General features: G+C 40.1%; 1 protein-coding gene across 1 annotated transcript in view; it reads left to right on the top strand.

The window, feature by feature from the left end:
- COPB2 (COPI coat complex subunit beta 2) overlaps positions 1 to 17,344 on the top strand; it is a 34,750-nt gene extending 17,406 nt beyond the window's left edge. The window contains exons 10-22 of the mRNA XM_040233758.1: positions 574 to 684; positions 3,726 to 3,814; positions 3,907 to 4,013; positions 5,299 to 5,442; positions 6,321 to 6,451; positions 6,708 to 6,915; positions 11,790 to 11,900; positions 12,883 to 13,097; positions 14,948 to 15,040; positions 15,124 to 15,304; positions 16,105 to 16,173; positions 16,316 to 16,387; positions 16,622 to 17,344. Of these exons, the coding sequence (XP_040089692.1) occupies positions 574 to 684; positions 3,726 to 3,814; positions 3,907 to 4,013; positions 5,299 to 5,442; positions 6,321 to 6,451; positions 6,708 to 6,915; positions 11,790 to 11,900; positions 12,883 to 13,097; positions 14,948 to 15,040; positions 15,124 to 15,304; positions 16,105 to 16,173; positions 16,316 to 16,387; positions 16,622 to 16,717 (1,627 nt within the window). The 3' untranslated portion in view covers positions 16,718 to 17,344. The remainder of the gene's footprint in view (positions 1 to 573; positions 685 to 3,725; positions 3,815 to 3,906; positions 4,014 to 5,298; positions 5,443 to 6,320; positions 6,452 to 6,707; positions 6,916 to 11,789; positions 11,901 to 12,882; positions 13,098 to 14,947; positions 15,041 to 15,123; positions 15,305 to 16,104; positions 16,174 to 16,315; positions 16,388 to 16,621) is intronic.
- Positions 17,345 to 17,401: the final 57 nt, after the last annotated feature.

The following is a 17,401-nucleotide window of genomic DNA, read 5'->3' as shown; positions in this document are numbered from 1 at the left end:
TCTGTTGAGAAAGTTTTGACTATGCAACATTCTTTTTTTCTTAACAAATGTTAAAAAATACCCTGTTTGTTATAAATATCATAAATTTAACAGTCATTAAAAAGTGGGATAAGATATTTTCATTTATTTGAATGATCAGCTTTAAAATGATGGTAGCCTTGCAAGAAGATCATGCCTTCTTATTGTATAGATGTAATGAGCAAAACTCCAGGTATCTGAATACTCAATAAATGCTAGTTGAATTATTGGAGTCCTCTCCTATACGTCTCCAGCCTTTCTTATCTTCCTGACCCTTTGTTTGTAAGAGAGGCCATTGCAATAATATTTTTAGCAGTAACCTCATCTTCATAATATGCTTGTGATTTGTTGGGTGTAATATTTATGTCTAGCTTTGTATTCCAAGAAATATATAACTTTAAAAGATATTAGGTTCATTTGTAACAGTCCACTGAAATAACATTTGTTATTAGAAATATTTCACCATATTAGAAACAAGATAAATCATTGTTTCTTAACTTCTGCATGTCATTGATCCTCTGTACTTCCCCCCACCCTGGCTTTTCTAACTTGTAGGTTTGTTGTGGTATGTGGTGACGGCGAGTACATCATCTACACAGCAATGGCACTGAGGAACAAGAGCTTTGGGTCTGCCCAGGAGTTCGCATGGGCCCACGATTCTTCAGAGTAAGTTTTGTCTGTGTCATATCAGCTGCCCCTGATTGCCAGTGGACATTCTGTGTGCAGCTGTATTGAAGAGGTCTGCAAGGCTCAGTAGGCTGTGCTGCTCCATGTTGAAGACCAGTTCTCACCAGACCTGGGTTGGAGGATTCGGTTCAGTTCAATTCAGTTGCTCAGTTGTGTCCGACTCTTTGCGACCCCATGAACTGCAGCACGCCAGGCCTCCCTGTCCATCACCAACTCCCGGAGTTCACTCATACGTAACGTCCATTGAGTCAGTGATGCCATCCAGCCATCTCATCCTCTATCGTCCCCTTCTCCTCCTGCCCCCAATCCCTGCCAGCATCAGAGTCTTTTCCAGTGAGTCAACTCTTCGCATGAGGTGGCCAAAGTATTGGAGTTTCAACTTTAGCATCATTCCTTCCAAAGAACACCCAGGGCCGATCTCCTTTAGGATGGACTGGTTGGATCTCCTTGCAGTCCAAGGGACTCTCAAGAGTCTTCTCCAACACCACAGTTCAAAAGCATCAATTCTTTGGCACTCAGCTTTCTTCACAGTCCAACTCTCACATCCATACATGACCACTGGAAAACCATAGCCTTGACTAGACGGACCTTAGTCAGCAAAGTAACGTCTCTGCTTTTGAATATACTATCTAGGTTGGTCATAACTTTCCTTCCAAGGAGTAAGTGTCTTTTAATTTCATGGCTGCACTCATCATCTGCAGTGATTTTGGAGCCCCCCAAAATAAAGTCTGACACTGTTTCCACTGTTTCCCCACCTATTTCCCATGAAGTGATGGGACCAGATGCCATGATCTTCGTTTTCTGAATGTTGAGTTTTAAGCCAACTTTTTCACTTTCTTGTTTCACTTTCATCAAGAGGCTTTTTAGTTCCTCTTCACTTTCTGCCATAAAGGTGGTGTCATCTGCATATCTGAGGTTATTGATATTTCTCCCGGCAATCTTGATTCCAGCTTGTGCTTCTTCTAGCCCAGCGTTTCTCATGATGTACTCTGCATATAAGTTAAATAAGCAGGGTGACAATCTACAGCCTTGACATACTCCTTTTCCTATTTGGAACCAGTCTGTTGTTCCATGTCCAGTTCTAACTGTTGCTTCCTGACCTGCATACAGGTTTCTCAAGAGGCAGGTCAGGTGGTCTGGTATTCCCATCTCTTTCGGAATAGTCAGGGGCAAATGTGCAGCATGAGCTGCATTTAACATTTTATACTCAGTTTTGAGCTGGCTCACTCAGTCTGACCCAATAATAAACTGGGGACGCAACAGCTGTTTTTCCTTGGTGGAGCCCACGGCAGGGCTGAAGGCAGGGTAGGCCCTCAGATAAAGACCTTGGCAGGTCCCACCCCCACCCCAGAACCTGTATCCTGAGCTGTCGCTGCTGCCCTCATCTGAGCCACTTGGAGAGATGCTATATTCTAATGTAATCATGATAAAAACTTAACATCATGAAAATGAGTTTTCATGATGTTACTTATCTCCCATTCTTAACAAATTCTGTCTGAATTAAAAATGTTCATAATTGTCTCATTAAAAACAATTGTCTCATTAAAACAATTGTCTCATTAAAAACAGAAAAAAAATCTACCTCTCAATATTATACTAGACATTTACTGACTGGTTCCTTTTTGATTCCTGTTTGGTGCATGTAATAAACATGGGGGTTTTGGTTTTTTCCAGACTACACACTGAATTACATCTTCATAGTTTTCTTGGTTTTGTTTTCTCTGTATTTTGTGTTCCCTCTTCTGCCAACAGTGGGTAACTTAGGCCTCAGCATTGCTCAGTGAGATGCATGCTTTTTAGTTTTTAACAAAAAAGTCACTGAGAGGTAAGATCTTTTCATCAGTTTCCTAAATAAACTCATTTATGCACAGTTCCATATAGTAAAAAGTACTTTGTTACCTTGAGCACAGTTATAGTTCGTGAATTGCCATACCTCTCTCAGCACACGTCTCCCTCTGTTTTGATAGTTCCCTCTTTCAGGTTTATCCAGCCCAGACCCTCCCTGTTCAGCATCCTTCCTGTTGGAGCAAAGTACTTATTCCATCCCTTTCTCATGTACTCTTGAATATCCAGCCATAGACCCCTTTTAAGAGAGAGGCCTGAGTCTACACAGTTTATTAAGTTGTTGCTAAGCATGACTGACTAGTGAGCCACTTATAAAAGTTTTTGTTTTTTTTTAAGTTACTTTTTACTGAGGAATAATTTATACAGAATAAAAGGCACTGTTTTAAGTGTATCAGCGAATTTGGACAAATTGATGTAACCTGTAACCACCAGCACAGTCAACATTTCTGTCACCTCAAAACCAGTCCCCTTGTTTCTCTTACAGTGAGCGCCCCACCCTTGTTCCGCGCTAGACTAGGTTTGTCTCCTTTAGGGTCTCGTCAGTGGGGTTGGGCGGCATACACTTGTCGTCTGCTTGCTTGGCTCAGCATAATGTATTTGAGCTGCATCCATGTTGTTACATGGGCTTCCCAGATTGCTCAGTGGTAACGAATCTGCCTGCAATGCAGGTTTGATCTCTTATCTGGGAAGATCCCCTGGAGAAGGAAATGGCTACCCACTCCAGTATTTTTGCCTGTGGAATCCCACGGACAGAGGAGCCTGGCGGGCTACAGTCTGGGGTTGCAAAGGGTCAAACACGACTGAGCGACTAAACAGCAGCTTGTTGCATGGATCAATAACTGGCTCCCTTTTTGGCAGAGTAGTATTCCATTTTATGCATAGACGACAGTTGGTTTACTCATTCACCTGTTGAAGGACATTTGGATCTTTTAAAATGATTTGTAAGCCCTAGTAATTTGTATAATAGACATTGTGAAGCCTGTTCATTATTTGTCCAGCTGTAAGCAGTTCACTGATCTCTTAGGAAAAAAATATATTAGTGAATCTTCAGATATTAATTTTATATTTTTGTGTAATTCACTAGTTAAATACATGTGAAGATACTTGTAATATTTGGTGGAATTACAGTTTAGTATATATGTAATAGGTTATGATTGCTTTCCTTTTCCCCACAGATATGCAATAAGAGAGAGCAACAGTGTTGTAAAGATATTTAAGAACTTTAAGGAAAAAAAATCATTTAAACCAGACTTTGGAGCTGAAAGTAAGTGCTGTTTATATATGATACAATTTTAGAAACTTTGTAATCGCTCAAAAACATCTAAAGATCTGAAAATATTTTGTTGTTCTTTGTAGGTATCTATGGAGGCTTCTTACTGGGAGTCAGGTCTGTAAATGGTTTAGCTTTCTATGACTGGGAAAATACGGAACTCATACGCAGAATTGAAATTCAACCCAAACACGTGAGCTTCCATCTTTGCTGTTGTTGGAATGTACCTCTTTGTGACAAACTCTGGGTCCCTGAGGCCAAGAAATACCCTGGTACCCTGCTGTCCCTGTCCCATTTTGCTGGACATGGGGCCATTTACCTCAGGATTGCTTTAAAAAGGAAGATTGGGGTATTTGAATAAGGCAGTAGATGTTGGGCTTTTTGAAAAGTATAAAGAGTTGTACAGATGCCAAGTGCTAGTCGTATTTTAAATGGCTTTAATGCTTTGAAGAGGAAAAGTCAATGAGTTCTTGGCGTGGCAAGACCTGCAAGTCTCCCACTCAGTTCAGAAAGCCTTTGCCTACGTTACCTGATAATGGCTGTTAAAACTTTAGGCGCCGTTCACCAGTGACAGTTTTCTACCTTTAGATCTGCCTGCTTCTTTGAGAGCTTTCATTGTCAGGAAGTTATCTTTGGAGACAGGTAGCTCCCAGGGTCCCAGTTCTGATTTCTAGAGTCTGCATTCTCAGCAAGGGGGGCATCATCCTTAAGGGGACAGATATCGGTTCCTGAAACCAGTCGATGAGAAAAAGTACTCTATTCTGTCTGTAAAGCATAGATGTTCATATGTTCATACATGTTATGTGCTTGTGTACTGTGTGTATGTTTATGTATTACACAATGTATAGATGGATAGTGGGCGTCCCTGGTGGCTCAGTCAGTAACGAATCTGCCTGCAATGTAGGAGACCTGAGTTTGATCCCTGAGTTGGAAAGATCCCCTGGAGAAGGGAACGGCTACCCACTCCAGTATTCTTGCCTGGAGAATTCCATGGACAGAGGAGCCTGGCAGGCTACTGTCCGTGGGGCTGCAAAGAGTCGACATGACTGAGCAACTCTCACTTTCAGATGTGTAGTATCTGTGATAATAAAACTTGATAAAGGAAAGTGATTGGGAAACAATGCCTAAAAAAGGTTTGGGGTGGGGGTCATAATGGGGGTGGAAGGGAGGGAGAAACACTGTTAAAGAGCAGCTGGGAATATTCTTGTGCTCCTCTGAATCTCAGTGTACCCGGCACTTACTGCCAGCGTTTCTTCCTGCCTCCCTTAGGGCTTTCCATTTCTGTACATAAAATAGCAGCACCCTGCCCACCCTCCCAAATGTGTGTGTGTGTACATATATATATATATGTCAGATTAAGTGCTTACTTATTATCCTAATGTAAGAAGATAAATCTTGTAGGAAACAGCATATGCAGTTTGTCACATTCACATAGACTCTAAAATCGTTTATCTGTTTTTTTGTTTGTCATGTCGCAGATTTTCTGGTCTGACTCTGGAGAGCTAGTCTGTATTGCAACTGAGGAGTCATTTTTTATCCTTAAATATCTGTCAGAAAAAGTCTTGGCTGCACAGGAGACACATGAAGGAGTTACTGAAGATGGCATTGAAGATGGTTTTGAGGTAATTGCATCAATAAAACTTCAGCTTTGTTTTTAAATGAATTATGTACTTACAGCTGAACTTCACTCATTGTAACATTTTATTATAAATTAGGGTTGGGAAAACTTAATAAACATTTAAGGAGTTACGGTAAAATGTGAAAATTAAAGTCTTGACTCAAAGATCAGGGTCTGAAAGTATTTGTTAAAAGAGATTTGTGCTTTGATTATAGGAAATCTTTAGACCAACTTTGAGTTTTTCAGTAAGGAAGTTAGAAGTTGTTACGGTCCTAAGACAGTTTAGCTAGAGTTATTTAAAATGGGTTTTCAAGCAGAGGGAGCCTAGCCTGGTGCTCTTTGTTGACTTAGAGGGGTGGAACTTGGCGGGGAAGGGATGGGAGCTCAAGAGGGAGAAGATATATATATTAATTATGGCTGATTCACTTTGTTGTACCACAAAAACCAATACAATATTGTAAAGCAATTTTCCTCCATTTAAAAAGTAAATTAAAATAAGAGAGTCTATAATTATCTTTAAAAAAAATAAATGAACTTCCAAATATAAAGATAAATCATCCATGGTGGAGGTACCTTAGAAGATTTTATGAAATACTTATTATGCCAGTCTCATGTATGTTAGGAATTTCAGTCAGCACTTTCTTAGATTATAGCTTTGACTCAACAGTGAGACTTTACATTATAGATGCTCATCCAGGAATCTGTTCTTAAATGAATAAAGAAGATAGACATTCCAAGAAAGATTTTCTTTCTTGAAGTAGGATTCTTTCTTTGCATCTCTTTTTCTATCCATCACCCCTAATTGTATTCAGTTTTTTGTTATTGACAGTTTGTTATTTGTTGTTGAATAAGATAATAACAGGCTTCATTTTCTTTCTGTAGGTTCTTGGTGAGATTCAGGAAATTGTGAAAACAGGGCTGTGGGTAGGCGATTGCTTCATTTACACAAGTTCTGTGAACAGATTAAATTATTATGTCGGAGGAGAAATAGTCACCATTGCCCACTTGGACAGGTAGCTGACTATCGTTTTGCTTTTGTTTTTAACATCCTAAATTTAAAAGTATACTTTAAAAATAAAACCAGTTGCTGGCTTGTAACAATGATAGGCCTCGTTTTTCAGTTTTATGGTTTTAATAGGTGGCAATTGCTAACTAAAACTGCATCAATCAAATGAAAAGATTATGAGCAAGAGGCAGAGTGAGGGAGGGTGGGAGAGAGTATGTACTGATTTGGGCTTAATTCTAAATTAGTTTCCATTTCTCTTACAGGACGATGTATCTCCTGGGCTATATTCCTAAAGACAACAGGCTTTATCTGGGGGATAAGGAACTGAACATTGTTAGCTACTCCCTGCTGGTTTCAGTGCTGGAGTACCAGACGGCCGTCATGCGGAGGGACTTCAGCATGGCCGATAAGGTCCTGCCGACCATCCCGAAAGAGCAGAGGACCAGAGTTGCACACTTCTTGGAAAAGCAGGTAAGGGGAGTTGTTTGTTTATTTGTGTGTGTTTTTAAAGCCAGCAATTTGAAAGAATGTTTGTATGAGTTTGAAGAACTTTATTTCTTAATTGTCACTGATTTCCTTATGGCAGCGGACTTTCTCTTATAAATTTAAGTCACTTGTTAATATGCTTCCTTCTCCTTTCTCATAGTCCTTCATATCCCCTTTATATGTTGATGGTGATTAATTAGTCTTCCCTTTCTGTAGACTTCTTTTCCATTCTATCAGTCTTTTCATTTCTATGCTGTATTTTTCTCTCTCTTAGCTAGCTTCTCTCTTTCTGTAAAATACACATAAAATTTATCATGATGAGTGTTTTCCTTAAAGTAGCATTTTCATTATCAAAGTTGGCTTATTCTTGAAACATAGTTGATTTACAGTGTTGAGCCTGTCTGCTGTATATGACTCAGTTATACACAAATATACATTCTTTTTTTATAATCTTTTCCATTGTGGCTTATTGCAGAATATTGAGTATAGTTCTCTGTGCTATACAGCAGGGTGTTGTCTATCCATTCTATACAAAATGGTTTGCACCTACCAACCCCAAACTCCTAGTCAGTCTCTCTCCCTCTCCCCTCCTAGGCAACCACAAATCTGTTCTCCATGTCTGTGAATCTGTTTCTGTTTCTTAAATAGGTTCATTTGTGCCATATTTTAAATTCCACATATAAGTGATCCTACGTGATATTTGTCTTTGTCTTTCTGACTTACTTCACTTAGTATGATAATCTCTAGATCCATTGGCATTGTTTCATTCTATTTATGGCTGTGTAGTATACCATTGTATCTATGTACCACATCTTTATCTAGTCCTCTGTCAGTGGACATTTTGGTTGTTTCTGACTTTTGTGAAAAGTGCTGCTTTAAAATCCAAGTTATATGCACAAAAGCTTTGCAAGGCTTAGGAAAACACAGCCCCTCTCCCTTCTCTCATTTAGGCTCGCTAGTGGTAATCACTTTTAATTCTTTTAGCTGACTATTGGCATTTATTTCCACATGTCTAACATGCTTGTTATATTGCTGTTTCTCAGTTTTAGGTATTTCTTGGGACTTCACACTCTGTAGAAAATGAAGAATTTATCTTTCTTTCACTCCCCCTGCTTCAGCAACCTACATGCCACTTAAATCGTTACATCATAATTTTTATTAGATCAGTATCCATTGTTTATATTATTATGACTATTTAAACCCTGTTCACAGCTGAGCCATATCTTGGGCTTCCCTGGTGGCTCAAAGGTTAAAGCGTCCGCCTGCAACGCAGGAGACCTGGGTTCGATCCCTGGGTCGGGAAGATCCCTTGGAGAAGGAAATGGCAACCCACTCCAGTACTTTTGCCTGGAGAATCCCATGGAGGGAGGAGCATGGTAGGCTACAGTCCGTGGGGTCGCAAAGAGTCGGACACGACTGAGCGACAAACTACTAACTACTACTTCCCTGTGTTAATAATTGATTCTTTTATTAACTTTGCTTATTTTTCTATGTGTTGAGGGTTATTCTTCCTACTCTGCTGCTTCTCCAGATATCCTTGCTATCTCCTTTCAGTGTGTTCAGTCTGCTTCAGACTCAACTGACTTTTTCCATCATCATGGGTATCCCCTCCCCATCATGTTGGGGCCTCCCTTTGGCTTGAGCCATTGTTTCCTATATCCCCTGTCTTCTTTGCTGGTTTACTCCCTCATTTTGCTGGAGTATGTCCTTCAGTAGTTTTCTGAGAAAAGGGTTTTTTATTGATAGGAAGTAAATGTTTTTGTGACCTTGCGTATCTGAAAGTGCCATTGTTCTACCCTAGAACATATCTGGCCACTTAACTGGATATAGAATTCTAAGTTGGAGATAGTTTTCTCTCAGAATTTTGAGGAAAAAATTCTATTTTGTCTTCTAGTTTCTAGTTATTGTTGAAGTCTAAACCATTTGTATTCCTGATTCTTGGTACCTGATGTGTTTTTTCTCTTTGGAAGTTTTTTGGATCTTGTTCCTCTTGTTCTGTAATGCTATCATGATGGTGGGCCCTGGTTTAGGGGTCAGTTATCATTCATTCTGCTGGGTATTAGATAAGGTCTCTTAATTGGAAGCTCATTCCTTCATTTTTGAGAGATTTTGTTGAATCATGTTTCTGTTGATTTCCTTCCTGTATTTTCCATATTCTCTCTGTGGAACTGTTATTCAGATGTTGGGCTTCTTGCAGTGGTTTTCTCATTTTGTTATTCTTGAACTTTTAAAATCTTGTTTATGGATCAGAGTTTCTCTTCATACCCTCTGTTAGGGTATAAGTGATAGCTGAAGTTTTCTTTTTCCCTTATTGGTATGCTTTCTTCAGATTACTGTTACTGGTTCTGCTATTATTGGTTTGATTTCTGTCTTTCCTTTTAAAGATTTTCCTCAGGTATCTGATGGTCTTTGGGCACTCGTTTAAGAGTGGAGGTCTAAGAAGCAGGTCAAAAGATCTGAGTTTATGGGTGAACTTACTGAGTATGAGCTTAAAATATGTGATGTGGCTGGGCCATTTGATTGGGAAACCTCAATGTCAGTATCTTCATGTAATGAATTTGTTCATTTAGTAAATTTAATGAGCACTTAATATTGTACCAAGCACTGCTCAGGCTGGTATATAATCCTCATTGACATTTTAGTATTTTTAAGTCTAGCCTCTTTGACTGGTTAGTTTACAGAGAAGCTCCCCAATCACCGTCATTCTGGTGGGGAGTAGAGTACAGCTTGGTGTCTCAGTATTTAGTATTTCAAACATTAGTTAAGTATGCATTCTTATAATCTCCTGTTTTCCTTTTGCCACTTAGTATTCCTTCGGGTTTGTAGGTATCCCTCAGGCTGGAGACCCTCTAGTTTACCTTCTCTAGAAAACAAGCCTTGTCTTCCATGTGTGTTGAGAGGATGTGGGGAGGCTAACTGTGAGGACCTGGGGTGTCTAACTGCTTCTTATATAGACCTAGGCAGTTTGATTTCTTTGCTGGCTTTAATACTGCCCTTCACAGGACACTGCTGAGGTGTGAATTGAGTTATTTCTATCCTGTCTTGACTCCAGATTTAGGGATTAGTCTTTTCTAGTGTTTTAACTCAGAGAAGGCAATGGCACCCCACTCCAGTGCTCCTGCCTGGAAAATCCCATGGATGGAGGAGCCTGGTAGGCTGTAGTCCATGGGGTCGCTAAGAGTCGGACATGACTAAGCGACTTCACTTTGACTTTTCACTTTCATGCATTGGAGAAGGAAATGGCAACCCACTCCAGTGTTCTTGCCTGGAAAATCCCAGGGACGGGGGAGCCTGGTGGGCTGCCGTCTATGGGATCACACAGAGTCGGACACGACTGAAGCGACTTAGCAGCAGCAGCAGTGTTTTAACTGAATGTTTATTTCAATGAGTTTAACTCCTTCACCAGCTTTCAAGCTTCACAAAGTGTTGTTATTAATACTGATTTCTCCTCTGCCTTTTTCTGTGTCCTTGGGAGTTTGTGCTTTAAAGTGTCATTTCAGTGGGGATTTGGAGGAAAACAAAAGTAAACATATATAGTCACCTCATTTCCTTTGCTTTGCCCTCACCTATATCTGACTAGTTCTATAGATTTTCTATCCTCCACTCTTGGATTGTATATTGTCTACATTAGTGCTAGGGGAGAAAAGGGGTAATGCAGATTATTCAGAATTCCTTGTTACATTGTACTCAGGAGTGAGTGGAGGGAGGATCAGCTTGTATAGTCTGGGAACTTATTTTGAACACAGTGATACAGCCATGCTGACTGAGTATCTAGTGAGACAAAACTGTCCAATTTCTGCATCCTGACCTAACAGAGCATTCACCCTCAGTCTGAGGAAGTCTTCTGCAGCTTGAACTTTTTGTCTCATTATATCAATCCCTGGAGCTAAAGAACTTGCCCATAGGGCAGACCCCATCAGCACTGTCTTGAGGGAGAAGCTAATATAGTGATTATAGTGGTTGGCTTAAAAGCTTGTTTCTGATGACTGGAGCATGGGAAGGAGGTTTTAGACTTCTGTCCTCTGGAATACTTGCTGATGAGTAAACTGGACATGAGACCAACAGTAAAGGTATAGGTAATGACACCTAATCAGTGTCTGTTCCTGAAAGCAAAATGTTTGCTAAATGACCTGCGGATTATTGAAAATTGTCAAGTTTTACATTTAACTTTCCTTTCTCTGAGCACTTCCCTGGTGGCTCAGACGGTAAAGTGTCTGTCTACAATGCGGGAGACCTGGGTTCGATCCCTGGGTCGGGAAGATTCCCTGGAGAAGGAAGTGGCAACCCACTCCGGTACTCTTGCCTAGAAAATCCCATGGACGGAGGAGCCTGGTGCAGGCTACTGTCCATGGTGTTGCAAAGAGTCGGACACGACTGAGCAACTTCACTTTCACTTTCTTTCTTTGAGGCCCGGGTCTAGATCTCTAAGGCCCAGCTTGGGCAATTACAGACAGCTAGGTATATACTACTGTGCCTTTTTTTAAAAAATGGTTCTTATTCAGTCAACTTTCCAGAATCATTTTCTTGTTTACTTTTATACTTCTAATTTTATATTTCTAAATTGAGTTTATCAAGCATTGGTCAGCCTCCATGCTTAGAAAACAGGTGTGCAACTGAATTTTGTCTGCCCTGTATGTTCTTACCAGTTGATTTAACGTCTCCTTAATTTTTCTGTCTTCTTATTGAAGAGCAGTTGTTGTTGTTGTTACTTTTGTTTAAGTAACGGGGCTTCCAGTGTCAGCAGTGCATTTAGTTTTGAGGGGAAAATGGATTATTTGCCGTGTGTATGCACTGAATATGTAGACTACACACACAGGTTTTGCTGTACATAAACACACACATATCTCTTATCTGTTCAGGGCTTCAAGCAGCAAGCTCTTACAGTATCCACAGACCCTGAGCATCGCTTTGAACTTGCTCTTCAGCTTGGAGAACTAAAAATTGCATACCAGTTAGCAGTGGAAGCAGAGGTATGTACTAATTTATGATTGTTTGTAACTGATGGAAAGGTCAGTAGGTACATGTTTATTGTAAGTTGTGTTACTAAAGTTTTCTGAAATGCAAATTAGTAACTCATTTTGGTGAGGTTATTGCCTTTCTTTGGTCTTTTTAAAAATGATTAGTTATTTCTATATTCTTATTAATATATTCTTAGCATTCTAATTAAAGCTAAAGTTTGTTTTTTTAATCTTACATGGGATCTATTTTGGAAGAGAAGAAAAGCTGGAAGATAGTAGATAAAGGAATCTGGAACTTTCAAAGAATGCAGACACAGCAGTAATTTGTCAGTAATCCAAGTTAGTGAGGAAGATGTTGGTTTTAAAGAAGGGTTCTGACATTTTGAGACAGTTTAATGACATTTTTATGGGTCGTATATTGAGGGCTTCCGTTCTGGTTTCAGTCTAGCTTTTACAGGTAAATTCATTTCAGATGTACTAAAGAAATTTTAGCTATGTTAAGATTATCCAAATGAGCAGCATTTTATTTGATTTCTGAGAAGCTACCAATGACAAAAATAATATTTCTTACTAAATATTTAAGGACATAAAATCTTTTTTTCTATTCTTTTAAAAAATAGTTGTAAATCATTCCTTAAATTACAATCTAATTACCTTAAAACTTATTAGTTTTAGTTTAACTGTATAGTTACAAAATAAAAATATACTGGGCTAATGATTATTCATACAGCATTAAAATTGATTTGTGTTTGAATTAATTTTGTATCTGAATAGTTTCCATTTCCTCATTATATATTTTGTCATTCCATTCTTATTTTGACTGACAGAACCAGCTTAACAAGCACAGCTCAGTATACATAAAACATGTATTTTATAATTATAGAAAATATAAAATTGTCAGCACAGTAATGCTCAGATTAACAGAATAATGTTGGTATTGGAAATTCAGATGTTTATTTAAAAGCTATTTTAATGTGGAAACTCTTTCTTACAGTCAGAACAGAAGTGGAAGCAGCTTGCTGAGCTTGCCGTTAGTAAGTGCCAGTTTGGCCTGGCCCAGGAGTGCCTGCACCATGCACAGGACTATGGGGGTCTGTTGCTTCTGGCCACTGCCTCTGGTAACGCTAGTATGGTGAGCAAGCTAGCAGAGGGCGCAGAGAGAGACGGCAAGAATAATGTGGCTTTCATGAGCTACTTTTTACAGGGCAAGTAAGTATGAACCCAAGGTCTAAAGGTGGGCAGAGTAATGAGAAGCACTGTCTGCATTGACTTTTGAGGGTGGTCTTTTGAGAAGAATGTGAAGAGAAAACCCTGGAGAGTGCACTGATGCCTGGCTAGGGGCTATTGCTGGTAGGAGCAGGCAGGGGGACAGGGCTGCTTCAGCAAAGGATGCTTTTACCACAGTTGGTCTAAATGTTTGAGCAGAGTTGAGCTTCAGGGAAGGTCAACTGGGAGAAATGTTAAACCCCTTTCTCAATAGCCCTGCCACTTCCTGGCTAAGGTATTGTATTTAATGACAGCAAGAGGCTGTCATTTGGTACCTGAATGTTGCAGGTGATTTTGCCCAAATTGAATGATCTGTTTATAACAAAAAATAAGGGGGATCAGGATGCTAGTTACTAGTTACTAACTAGTAACTAGATTTGCATTTAAAGCATTAAAATGTCATATATTTTCAAAAGTGTAGCAGTTAGTACATATCAGATCTTTTCATTAGTTGACCATTATGGAATAAAATGCAAAAGTATTCATTAATTTTGCCTTATAGACTTTCTGAACCTCACAGTTAATCATAAAAACTTGGAATGTATATGTATTTTATAACATATGTATGCATACATTTATATACCTGTGAGAAAAGGTCTGGGCTTGCCTGGTGGCTCAGTAGTAAAGAATCTGCTTGCCAATGCTGGAGACATGGGTTAGATCCCCGGGTTGGGAAGATCCCCTGGAGAAGGAAATGGCAACCCACTCCAGTATTTTTGCCTGGTAAATCCCACGGACAGAGGAACCTGGTGGGCTTCAGCCCATGGGGTTGCAAAAGAGTCGGACACGACTGAGCAGCTTAACAAGAATAGGTCCACTATTTGCTTTTTGGCTGCACTGGTCTGTCACTGAGCAGGGCCTTTCTCCAGCTGCAGTGAGCGAGGGCTTCTATAGGTGTGGGGCACTAGCTTCTCACTGTGATGGCTTCTCTCACTGGGGAGCAGGGACTCTAGAGGGGCTTCCATAGTTGTGGCACATGGGCTCAGCTGCCCTGCAACATGTGCCCCCTGCATTGGCAGGCAGATTCTTAACCATTGGACCACCAGGGAAGTCTGGTCTACTATTTCTTATCAATCATTCAAAAACCCAGAAAATTCTGAAGCGAGTATCTGGTGGCATAATCAGACCTAAACTCTTTTAAGTTATTAGTTGTTTTTATGTTTTTATGCCACTTGGTATGTTTTTATTGTATTTAGTAGTCACGTGTTTTTTGCAGAATATTAACGTTTGTGACTTTGGTGCTGAGGATGTTATGCAATGTATGGTGTATTACTTTGTAAAATCCAAGTATTACCTTTTTAAAATCAAAAAAATTCTTAATTCTAAAACACATTATCCACTTTATCGAACTTACACAGAAAAAAACTGAAATAAAGAAAATGGACACTTGGATATTTTCCTACTGGGCACCACTGCATTGTCCAGTACTGTTCATCTTAGAGATGCTGCCCTCAATAATATACTTGTGAAACAGTTTCTCCTCTGTATCTCCTGAAGCCCTTAAATGTGTTCATATCAGCTACCTTGTCTTAAAAAGCCCCTTTAGAGTCTGCCTAGGACAGTTAAGGAGATTGAAAATGGTCACAAAAGCTGTCTTATTTCTCACACTCCTGGAGTCTATTATGTAGCTCACTGGTGATAAGTTAATGGCTCAGTGACAGAAAAGAGGTATACATGTGGGAGCTGGAAAGGGAATGCTGACTTCGCAGCACTAAATTCACATTTCTCTAATGTGCTAAGTGCCATTATTACAGCGTTTATTCGTGGTAACAGTGCCTGTCTTTAATCTGTAGGCTTGATGCTTGCCTGGAGCTTTTGATTAGAACTGGACGACTGCCAGAAGCTGCCTTCCTGGCACGGACTTACCTACCCAGTCAGGTTTCAAGGTACAGACTTTTCTTTGGGAGGAAATATTTCAGATAAAAACAGAGTCCTTACCAATCTCCCTCTGGTTCCATATCTGTAACAGGGTGGTGAAACTCTGGAGAGAAAACCTCTCAAAAGTCAATCAGAAAGCAGCAGAATCCCTTGCTGATCCAACAGAATATGAAAACCTTTTCCCTGGATTAAAGGAAGCCTTTGTTGTAGAAGAATGGGTGAAGGAAACACATGCCGACCTGTGGCCGGCCAAACAGTACCCTCTTGTCACGGTGAGTGCCTGGGGCGCCTAATTTTGGGTAACTGCAAGTAGAAGGGCATTCACAACTTAAGGTTTTAAACTGTACCATCACTTCATGGGAAATAGATGGGGAAACAGTGGAAACAGTGTCAGACTACTTTTTTGGGCTCCAAAATCACTGCAGATGGTGACTGCAGCCATGAAATTAAAAGACGCTTACTCCTTGGAAGAAAAGTTATGACCAAGCTAGATAGCATATTCAAAAGCAGAGACATTACTTTGCTGACTAAGGTCCGTCTAGTCAAGGCTATGGTTTTTCCTTTGGTCGTGTATGGATGTGAGAGTTGGACTGTGAAGAAGGCTGAGCGCCGAAATTGATGCTTTTGAACGGTGGTGTTGGAGAAGACTCTTGAGAGTCCCTTGGACTGCAAGGAGATCCAACCAGTCCATTCTGAAGATCAGTCCTGGGATTTCTTTGGAAGGAATGATGCTAAAGCTGAAACTCCAGTACTTTGGCCACCTCATGCGAAGAGTTGACTCATTGGAAAAGTCTCTGACGCTGGGAGGGATTGGGGGCAGGAGGAGAAGGGGATGACAGAGGATGAGATGGCTAGATGGACATGAGTTTGAGTGAACTCCGGGAGTTGGTGATGGACAGGGAGGCCTGGCTTGCTGTGATTCATGGGGTCGCAAAGCCGGACACAACTGAGTGACTGAACTGAACATACATTTTGGTTTAATTGAGAGCTAGTATTTGGGATTTGGGCTAAGTTCATAGATGAATTATACTTTCAGAATATTTCATTTCATCATTGCTTCATTCCCTGATAGCCAAATGAAGAAAGAAATGTTATGGAAGAGGCAAAAGGCTTTCAGCCCTCAAGATCTGCAGCTCAGCAGGTCAGTAGACTACTACACAAGATAGTCTGGTTGAGATTTGTTGATTTTAAGTACCATCTCCCACTTCCTAATCCCGATCAGTTTTCCCTTTGGGGAAAACTTCGAATTCCTGAACAAATTCCTTTGTTTCGTGGATTTTCAGGAACTTGATGGGAAACCTGCTTCTCCTACTCCTGTTATCGTGACCACCCAGACAGCCAACAAAGAAGAAAAGGTATTGACATACCCAGCTTCCGGGTGGACCCCAGCCTCACCCTCTCTCCACGTGAATGTGTGCTAGCTGTGCAGGCCTGTGTATTAAGTGATGTAATCAGTTGCAGAGCAGGAGCTTTGAAATGGAAAGATACCCTTTTCTGACTGTTGGTTTAGTTCTCTTTGGATCATGAATCGCAGGTAACTTTTCTTTAACACAGTACTATAGAACTCACCCTCTTCCTTTCGTTTGCAGAATTTACTTGAGCTGGAAGAAGATTTGGATAATTTGGAATTAGAAGATATTGATACAACAGATATCAACCTGGATGAAGATATTTTGGACTACTAAATAATGTTTCCCGTTTACTCAGCTAAACAGATCATTATTATGGACAGGTATTGATTGTCACCCTGACCACCATGCTTTGGACTCTGAGAAACTCCTTACATTTTTTATATATAGACGTTGTTGCCCACTAGGAGCACAGTCCCCTCATCTTCGGAGGAGTTTATGTGCAGCATCTAAATCACTGTTCCCTTATTAACTAAAACAGCTGTGGGCTTTGATTTTTTTCATACTGTCATTGGACCATATCTCATAAAATCTTTTGAATTAATGAAGATACTTCAGAGTTTCCTTTCTGCAAAATGAAAACAGGACTCGAGTTTGGCTGAGCCAAAACTACACCTTTTCTAGGTATCAGCCCATGTTCTACTTTCCCTTGACCTCACTGCATTAGTCCCCTCATTCTATGTAGCTTTCTTGTGCCTTCCTCTTACTTTGTCTGGTAGTACCTATTTCTAGAGTCAGCTCCCCTGACCTCATTAAGCTGGGCTCTGTTTAAATTACCAACTGACCCATTTGGTAACACAGAGACATAGTACTTTTTTTCTTTCTTTTTATGCTGTACTCATCTGACACGATTAGAGAAATTCATAACCAGGCATTTAAATATACTTCTTGGTTATCCTCTCATAGCCTCGGAAAGTGAGTGGAGTAAACAGTTTTTTCTTTGTATTTCTGACAGAGGCA

This window comes from Oryx dammah, unplaced genomic scaffold, assembly GCF_014754425.2.
Source record: "Oryx dammah isolate SB20612 unplaced genomic scaffold, SCBI_Odam_1.1 HiC_scaffold_2, whole genome shotgun sequence".
Classification (NCBI taxonomy): Eukaryota; Metazoa; Chordata; class Mammalia; order Artiodactyla; family Bovidae; genus Oryx; species Oryx dammah.
The sequence above is the reverse complement of the archived record's forward strand: the minus strand, read 5'-3'. Positions and strand labels throughout refer to the sequence as shown.